A 10,477-nucleotide genomic window follows, 5' to 3' on the forward strand; every position below is an offset into this window, starting at 1 on the left:
GCCTGCGCCCCATCAAATGACAGTTGTAAAAACTGCCATTACCTGTTTCCAATTAACTATTTCTATTGAAATGATGCTTAATGCTGTGGGTATAGTATGTGATATGATAAGATCTTGTCAAATAAACAAAACAAAACTAATCTGACCCTCCACACCTTATCCCCATTGCCAAGAAACACCTGTATCAGGTATAAGGAGGTGGGGCTGTCTAAAGCAGCTGTAACTTTAAGGTTTACTGTAAGAATAGATGCTGATTAAATGCAGACACACACTGAGACATGGAGTTAAAAATCTGCAACATGACTGGCTGGATGAGGTAAGCTTTAGTTGGATTTTTTACAATCTATAATCATCTAAAACAAAGTTGAAAATTTGGCAATTTTGCCGTATTTTATATGGTGTTTTGCTCCTCTTTAAAAAAAATGCTGAATTATTTTCAGCAAAGCATTGGGTCAAAAAGGGACAAACCCACTGTTGGATTAAATTAATTCAGAACATGTTTTTAATACCCACTACTTTCGCTAACACTTTACAATAAGGTTCATTAGTTAACATTAATTAAAGTATTAACTATGAACAAACTATAAGCAATACATTTGTTGCAGTATTTATTCATCTTTGTTAATGTTACTTAATAGAAATAGCTTTTAATTGTTTGTTCATGTTGGTTCAAAGTGCATTAACTACAAGATTTTAATAAAGTATTAGTAATTGTTAAAATAACATTAACAAAGATTAATAAATGCTGTATAAGTGCAGTTCATTATTAGTTCATGTTAACTAATGTAGTTAACTAATCAACCTTATTGTAAAGTGTAACCATATTAATTTCTGTAACATTTTTGCTTGTTATAGTAAAATATCTCTATGCAAATACACTGAAAACAAATAATTCATTCAATTTACTCAATTTTTTTAAGGTAAGTGGTTGCAATCAATTTATTTAAGCTACATTTAAACAAAAGTTTTTTATTTTATTTTATTTTACAATTAATTTTTTTTGTTTAAATGTAGCTTAAATACATTGATTGCAACCACTTCCACTGAAAAAAATGATTCATTGAATTAAAAAAAAAAATTTAAGGTAAGTGGTTGCAATCAATTTATTTAAGCTACATTTAAACAAAAAAGATTAGTAAAGTAAAAAAAAAAATTTTTTTTTTAAATGTAGCTTAAATAAATTGATTGCAACCACTTACCTTAAAAAAAATAATAAATTGAATGAATCATCTTTTTTTCAGTGTATGGTAAAATTATTTGATGTTAGAGCTCCTTCACTCTTAGGGCGAATTAGTTGACATTACTAGAAATTCATGAGGAAACACCGTTGCACGAAATCATTTTAATATTTACACAGGGTGAAACTAAACAAGTTAAGTTGTTTTAACATAGAACCCTTATAGGTATAGCAGACAAATCAATTTACCATTATTAGTCTTTAACAAAAAGTATTAGTTTAAATAGTACATTTAACTTAAATTTTCTAGTTCGGTAAACTTAATTTTAAGTTGATTTAAATTGTAATATCAATTGTTTTGTCCAACAAATCCACGAGTTCAAAGATTTTCTATTTTTAATTTCCTTTTTTATATCATTGCGCCTGCTGCAGCCATGTTACAGCAGCAAAGTCCATGATTATTACGGCAGAATGAGAGTATAGTTCCTAGCCAGATCGGCCTAGAAAATCACAACGTTTAATTTCTGTCGAAAAAATGATTTTCAAGAAAAATCTTCTTAGTATTTTTGTCTTGTTTTCAGTAAAAATATCTAAAAATTCATAAATTAAATCTGCCAATGAGGTAAGCAAAAACCTTGAAACTTCTTCTTATAGGGGTGGTTCAATGGTATTTCAAGCATTCTGATATAGTTATAGATTTGTTTCCTCATGCTTAACGTAGGCATAGTGTAAAAAAAGCAGTTGGGCGTGTAACAGAGTATTTCTGTGCCAAATGCACTTCGCCAGGGTTTGTACAAGTTTCAGGAAAGTTTTTTTCGATTACGGGTCCAACTGACGTTTCAGGGGTTTCTATAGACCCCTTCACGGTTCACGTCACAGGCAGTTTCCACTGCGCATGTCGGGGTCAGAAAAGCCATTATAGCAGATAGATTTGCGTATTATTCGCTATCGTCAAAAATGCTTGAAAAAGAATTTTTTTCTTGAAAATCATTTTTTGCAGTGTAGTACACGATGTAACTAAGAAGACTCAAGTTTTAAATAGGAAAAATATCAAAAGTCTTGTGTTAATTTTTTTGCGCAATGCTAATTGTCTAATCAGATTCAATGGATTATGCTAAGCTATGCTAAAAGTGGGACCGCCAGATCCAGAGATCAGCTGAATCTATTCACATTTGTTTAAGGCTGTATTTTCTTATTTTTTGGGTTTAAGAAAAGCGCTTTACAAATAAAATGCATTATTATTATTATTAATAAGAGTGTTGTAACTGTATAAAAAATTTGTTGATTGAACTATGTCTTAACATTTTGAGTTCATTCAACTTACATTTATTAGTTGACTCAAAAAGTTGGGCAATAATTGTTTTGGCTACTATTTTAGCTACTAAAATAGTAGCTATTTTAATTGAGGCATTTAAATTGAGGCATTTAAGGGCAACTAGGTAACTAGGGGTGGGCGATAAATCATGTGTATCTCATCAGTAAAGCCTGTTTTGTGATTAGAGAGTAAATCACCATCACCTGCTTTCAGATGGAGCGGCATTTACTACACAGAGCTGTATTTCACAGAGAAGCTAGGCAAAATTGTGTTCATAATCGTGGACAAATCACCTCTGATAATGTATGCGGTTTTGCCGAGCTTCTCTGTGAAATACGGCTCTGTGTAGTAAATGCCACTCCATCTAAAAGCAGGTGACGGCGATATACTATTAATCACGAAACCGGCTTTACTGATGAGATAAGCGTGGGAATTGCAGGTGATTTAACGCCCCACCCTTACCGGTAACTTTTTTAAGTTGAACCAACTGTTTTTTTTACGTTTTCATTAAATTTGTAAGATCTATACAATGAGATAAAATACCAATGAAATATCCTTAATTAAAACCTTTGTATGTCATAATATAGTTGTTCTATTGAATGTAATGTTATAGCAACACTTGACCTAATAGCAATTTGACTTGATACTGATAGCAGCATCCTAAAGGTAAAAAAATATGTTCATTTTAGTACCTCAGAGGTACTGGTACCAAAGAGTGCATATTTGTACCTAAATAGTACATATTAAGACCTTTTTAAAGAGTATAGCTTGGGAGCATTTTTATTTATTTATTTAATTATTGTTTTCCCTTTCTCTTAGATATCATCTGCCTGATGATAGATGTCCACATAGATGTCACATTAGAAGAGGATTCATTTTCTTAATTATATTGATATTCTTACTGTCACTTGTTCTGTACATCTCATATACATCTCACATGCTGCCTTCAACCTCTGACCCTAACGCTTTATATAAAAAACTGGTAATTCAGATAAGGTCATATTATGAAGGAATTCCCTTTGAATTCTCTTTTGCGGATCAAACTCAAAATCAAACTCATAATCAAACTCAACAAATGAGTACTACACAAAATACACCCACAGTAAACTCTGTGCATTATCACCTAGCTCATCCGTACAACTATCAGTTCATCATGGATGAACCTGAGAAATGTCTCCATCAGAACCCATTCCTGGTCTTGATGGTCCCTGTGGCCCCCAATCAACTGAAGGCTCGGAACGCAATCCGGAGCACGTGGGGAAATGAGACCACGGTCCGTGGAAAAACAGTGCTGACTTTGTTCATCGTGGGCTTGCGTGATGGACCCAGTAGTAATGAAACACAACAACAGCTACAGGAGGAGAGCCGACAACATGGAGACCTACTGCAAAGCAACTTTATGGACTCGTACGTCAACCTGACCATAAAGACGATGGTAATCATGGACTGGTTGGCCACTCGCTGCCCTCAAGCGTCTTTTGCTATGAAGGTCGATTCTGACATGTTTTTGAACCTGGAGAATTTGATGAGCCTCCTTTTGGCCCCCGAAACACCCAAACAGAATTATATCACGGGCATGGTAATGAGAGACCGACCTGTGGTCAGAGACACAAACTCAAAATGGTACGTGCCAAAGGAGCTGTACCCAGAACCACACTACCCCGCATACTTGTTGGGAATGGGATATGTTTTCTCCAACGATCTTCCACCTAAAATAGTTGAGGCTTCCAAGGAGATAAAGCCTTTCAACATAGAGGACGCATATGTGGGTGCTTGTCTTAAGCGTTTAGAAGTTCAACCCTCGATGCCCCCAGTCCCTTCTCAATTCAGAGCCTATTTAAATAAGTATAACCGGGATGAGTTTCTCAAGGTCATTACAACAATCCTGAATTCTCCTCAGCAACTACTTGATTTCTGGAAGGATGTTAAACGGTCTGCATGAAGAGAATCACATACATCACATATGAGTTTTGTCTGTTTGAATTGTTGATGTGTTAATGGTTGTTTATTGTTGATTTAAAGAAGACATTGTTGGAGTTACTGGACTGGTTAACTACACTCTTAGAATGAATGTGTTAAATTAACACATCTTGTGTCTAGTTAAGGACAACACATTGTCTAGTGTGTTGTCCTTAACTGAACACATCTCTGTGTTATTTTTGGAATGTGTTGTTTTAACACATCTTGTGTTGTCCATTTCATTTATTTAAGCTCACAATCTACACCAAATGACACACAACGTGTTAAAATAACACATAATGTGTTAAATAGTTTAACACAAAACAATGTGTTAAAATTGGCACATCCTTTCTGAGAGTGTAGCTATTTACAACAACGACAACAATATGTTGAGTTTGACGGTTCAGAATGTTTGAATATTGAATGTGGACTTCCACTGGTTCAATTGTAGGACCCAAACTTTTTATTTTATATATTAATGAGATTTGTGAGGTTTCAAAAAAATTACACTATGTATTATTTGCAGACGATACAAATTTATACAATTCAGGAAATGATTTGAAAACTTTAGCTAATAATATTGAAGATGAAATGGTTAAACTAAAATTGTGGTTTGATGTAAATAAATTATCTTTAAATTTGAATAAGACAAAGTTTATGAAATTCAGCAATAAGAGGAAGGAGGAAGTCCGCTTATCTATAAACAATGTAAATATTGTAAAGGTGTCTGATTTTTAGGAGTTACCTTAAATGAGAAATTTACGTGGAAAAGTAATATATTGCATGTAAAAAAATAAGATGGCAAAAAGCATATTTATTTTGAATAAGCTTAAATACAGTTTACCGTATAATACAATGATTGTTCAATGATTTTACCTTATTTAAAGTTTTTTGTGTAGAAATATGGGGAAATACATATCATAGTAACACTATTTATTTTACAGAAAAGAGCTATTCGCATTATTTTCAAAGCAGGATATAGAGACCATACAAATCCACTCTTCATTAGATCAGGATTAATAAAATTTTATTAGTGATGTTTAAAGCTAGAAGCAACGCTCGTCCATATGACTTACAAAAGTTATTTGTTCTCACTTCTGAAGATTGAAATCATAGACGGCCGTATGACTGTAAAAAAACCCATCTAACATCACAAACAAACCTGAAACAAAGGTGTTTGTCTGTTGCTGGAGTAAAAGCATGGAATTTTCTAAGGAAAGATTTAAAAAGTAAAATATTTTGGAATTTAAAAGGAGTTACAAAAAGAAACAACTTGAATTATATCAAATTGAATTTTGATTTGGACTGTATGTGATTATTGTAAAACGTTTAAACAAATATCAGATATGTTGGAGTTTGGGTGATGGTGGAGGGAACAATGACATCTACTATTTAAGTTAATATATTTTGGGTGATACTAATGCCATCTACTATATTTATGTCTATAAAGGAGGCAGATAAATATAAGAATAGTATTCTTCCATATGCTCCTTTCTGATCATGGAAATGTAAAAGAAAATTCTAATGAATTGTATATGTGCCTTGAACAAATAATGCATTTTCATGAAAAGAATAAAAGAGAAATGACTGAATGAATGAAAGGGTTGAAGGTCTTGCCTGTTTTGCATTATCACGCGTGCTGCACATGCAGCAAAACTGTTTATGTTAAAACAGACGCTTGTGTACAAAATACAAGCAAGACACTCCCTTAACGGTAAACTCTGTTTACGCAAGAGATTAAACGAGTATCTGGCAAACAGAAGCGTCTTTTTTATCATAAACTCTTTAGACGCGTCTGCAGCAGGCACTTATTTTGACAAAATACGTGATGCACATAGGTTAACTTGCGCCGAACACATATTTTGTAATGACGAACCTACATGCATGTTGCGACGAACTTCGCATTGTGCGCCCTCGAAAAAATAAGTCACTGGCCGCCACTTCAAGAAAGTTGAAATTAATTGTAAATTAAAATTGATTAAATTTGACAAAATTGATTTTTTTACAGTGTACAACTTTTGGGCACTTGCAATCTATTCAAAGCACCCGATTCCGTATTTTATAGTCCCTAAAACTATTCATTTGGCAATGTTTGGATATATTTAGTGGAAAATTTCTCGCCTTATACTGCCACCAGGATTAAATTTATATTCATTTGATATCATATTGTATTATAATTAAATCAAAATAATGAAAATAACAATAACATTTAGTCTGAACACAAGTTTAAACTTACGTTCTGCATCTCTTTTAGCTAACTTTATCAGTTAGTGTAACTAATCACTGTAGTTGGTTGCCTTAGTATGTGATAACAAGTCAGGTAAATTCCGCAATGATGATGATTTATGGCTATAAATGCCATGGTTAACATATCCAGGTTACTTTTGATGAAGTGGTCACTGTAAATACGAGTGTATAATGATGGCTGACGTTGTTTCCCCTAACTTGGGACATACAATATGTTTATTGCACAAAATTTACAAATTCCTCCATTTTGGAAAACGTCAGATAACACTCTCTATCCCCTCTAATGGGGCGTCTCCCTAAGTGTGTGGCGGCACTGGCACATGAATATTTTGTGGCATTTAAAAAAATTCAGTTTTTAATTGCTGACATATATAAAAACTATACAGTATGGGTTAGATTTACTAGGGATTTCTAACTTAAGTAGTCTGTATATAAAGCCTTTCACGTGTTATAGGCTAGTTACTTCATTTTGTAACTTATCAATAAGAATAAAAATTCAGGGCCGGATTCACAAAAACATTCTTAAGACAAAAAATAAGATGATTATTAAGATAAATTAGTCTACACTCTAAAAAAGCTTTAACACAATATGTCATTTTATAAAACGGTTTGTTCCAATCCTTGATTCTGATTGGTCAATAGGTGTGCTTTATTCACGATAAAACACGGCTATGACTGCTTCACCTAACGATTCTATATATCACTGCGCCCTTAGCAACACCCTTAGCAACCATACATATCGGTTTGTTGTTTTTATTTGAGCTTTACTGCATATTACACATTGGAACACATTTTTGTTCATGGTCAGGGACTATTTTTTCTAGCGGAAGGAATGCTTAATGATTTAACTTCATGGAAGTTGCACTAATAGTTTTTTTTACTTTAATATTGTGTGTTAACCGTTTTATAAAAGCAATAAGGTACTTGAGGCAAGTGCTGTATCGTGAATAAGTAACGACTGAAGGGCGTTCGTTGTTAGGCACGATGCGAAGCGGATACAGCACAGCCTCTCGTACCTTATTGCTTACTTAACACATTATGTGTCATTTTGTGTTGATTCTGTTAAAATAAGTAACAGTGACAATACAAGTTCCAATAAAAACAACACAGAGATGTGTCTATTGATTTTGTTGTAACACATCCGTTTTAAGAAGAAGTTCTTAAGAATGTTCCTAATTCCATTTTACTATGATGTTCTCAAATATTTACATAAGAACATCAGGCTAACGACATAACACTATTCTTATTTGTAAGAACTTGTGATCATAATCTCAATATACACAACATCATTTATAATCTCCCAATGTCTGTCATCCGAGTTGAGCGCTCTGTACCATCCGTGTCCGGCTCCGTCTTACACGTTCTCACAACGTAGATGAATTTAACTAATATTTGTGAAGTAAACAGTCCAAATTGCATTTGTCACCAATGCAATGTCACATTTGAAACAAATTAACTAAAATATTTTACAATTGGAGATTTAGGTACACGCCACTTTTTTTGAAAATATAGATTTTCCAGCTTTCCTAGAGTTAAACATTGGATTATTCGATTATCGTTTTGGAATCCATTCAGCCGATCCCCGGGTCTGGCGGTTGCACTCCCAGCATAGCTCAGCACAATCCATTGAATCTAACCAGACCACTAGCATCGCGCCAAAAAATAACCATAGAGTTTAATACATATTACACACGACACAATCACACAGAAAAAAACATCAAGGAGAATACTACCAAATACATCAACCAGACCAACCCAGTCTCACGGCAAGTCGTGCCACAGTAACGAAAATTTTGATCAATTTATTCGTGTTTGAAGACACGAACCTCCGCTGTTCCTCGTGTCCCTGGAGACGAATGTCTTTTTCGTCCTTCCCAGCACGAATTTCTATTAATGGCTGTTCGTGTCTGTGGCACGACTTTCTTCATCGTGTCATTTTATATTTTGTTCTCTCATCGTTGTTTTCCACCTTTTGACCATTGTCGCTTGGGGTTTGGGCCAGAATCACTTTCTGCGACTTCCTAACCCAAACCCCAGCTCTAACCCCAACTCCAGGCGAGAATAGTTTTAAAAGTGGACGAAAAACATGTAGAAACCAATGCAAAAAATAACATCCTAATGCAAACCCCGGATCTAACCCTAACCCCAAGCGACAATGATTTAAAAATAGGAAACAACGATGAGAAAACAAAATATAAAATGACACGACAAAGAAAGTCGCGCCACAGACACGAACAGCCACCGACAGAAACCCGCGCCGGGAAGGACGAAAAAGACACCCGTCCCCAGAGACACGAAAAACAGCGGAAACTCGCGCCATCAAACACGAACAAACCAATCAAAACTTTTCGTCACTACAACACGACTCCCCGTGAGACTGTGTTGACCAGACACAACAACAACAATAGAAGAGGGAAAAATAACATTTTAATTCTGAAGAACATCCTTAACGAAAAAAAGAACTTTGTTTTGAAGCTTTTATGAGAATTCAATATATTCTTAATTGTTTTCTTAAGTATGATTTTAAGAAATTTCTTCTTAAGAATGTTTTGTGAATCCGACCCCTGGTCCCTGAACTTTACCAAAGAGTTTTGTTTTATTTTGTCAACTTTTTCCCCTTGCTGTTATCTTTGAATCTTTCCATTTAGCAATGGAAACATTAGAGAACCTGGTTATTAAAAAAATCTAACCTTTCTTTTTGGGTTACACAAGAATAAAGTCACAAATTTACACGACTATAGAAACAATTTTGAGGTAATAAAATATCATTTAATGTCTGTTCTTTTATTTGAGTTACAATCATATAAATGGATACTTCCTTGAGCTCCATTTTAGCTATTTAAGAAAACATGTGCAAATATGTCCTATATGGAAATTAGTTCCATTTAACGCTCATAGTATCCCTCATTATTGAATGTGAGGATAAAGCTTTATTTAAATAATCCTATGGTCCAATAAGTATATCGGAGAGATGTGTTTTTAAAGTCAGTGGCAGTTCTGGAAAGTAGAAACAGTGTTTTGCATGAAACACTAAGTAAATATGGTTGGTTTTCTTTTTTTTACCACAATAACTTTAGGCAAAAATTGAACCGATCATGTTTTCTATTAATGTTACAACAACTCAACACATCTTTGCTTCCTCTTATGCTGCAATTTCCATTCATCTGATTCATCATTCCATTTCCTTACACACCTTTATTCGGCTGGGTTTATTGATGCTACTATCTGCCACCTGTGTGACTTCCCTTTTTAATATTGAAACGTATATTGATACCACCTGACCAGTCACAGAAGCAGTTAGACCCTACCTTCATTGACTTTAGCCCTTAAACAAACCTCCACATGCTTTCATTCACATGAAAAAGTCTAGCCTTCTAGCGTTAAAATATTTTCGGATTAATGAAAAAATGGTTGCGTCTTGCACACCAACTCAACAGAGAAGCTCACTACATTAGTACTGTAAAAAAATGCATACTGAAGATAAAACCTAGTATTTTAAGTTTTGACTTGATATAACATAAAAAAACAAGTTGAAAAAAATATATGTTGATTCAATATTTTTTTTTACAGTGTACCACAATTCTGTTTCTACGTTCTTCACGGCGCTAGTATTTACAAGGTCACAGCTTAACATTCACCTTGACGTTTGCATCCCATGCAAATAACGCAGGTAGGATGAGTATGAGGCTGCCAGGTAATGTCCTATAAAGAAATGTCATATTTTACACACTGCTAAAAGCCCATATGTGCAGTTAAAACACCAACATTACAACAGCTGC

The 10,477-nt window shown here is 34.1% G+C and overlaps 1 protein-coding gene across 1 annotated transcript; it reads left to right on the plus strand.

Moving 5' to 3' along the window:
- Positions 1–223: 223 nt before the first annotated feature.
- On the plus strand, positions 224–5,473 carry LOC129453165 (beta-1,3-galactosyltransferase 1-like). The gene is made up of 2 exons (XM_055217270.2): positions 224–316; positions 3,312–5,473. Exons 1-2 carry the CDS (start codon positions 279–281, stop codon positions 4,432–4,434), a joined length of 1,161 nt encoding a protein of 386 aa, XP_055073245.2. The 5' UTR covers positions 224–278; the 3' UTR covers positions 4,435–5,473.
- The last annotated feature ends 5,004 nt before the right edge of the window (positions 5,474–10,477 follow it).

This window comes from Misgurnus anguillicaudatus, chromosome 23 (genome assembly GCF_027580225.2).
Source record: "Misgurnus anguillicaudatus chromosome 23, ASM2758022v2, whole genome shotgun sequence".
In the NCBI taxonomy this organism is placed as follows: Eukaryota; Metazoa; Chordata; class Actinopteri; order Cypriniformes; family Cobitidae; genus Misgurnus; species Misgurnus anguillicaudatus.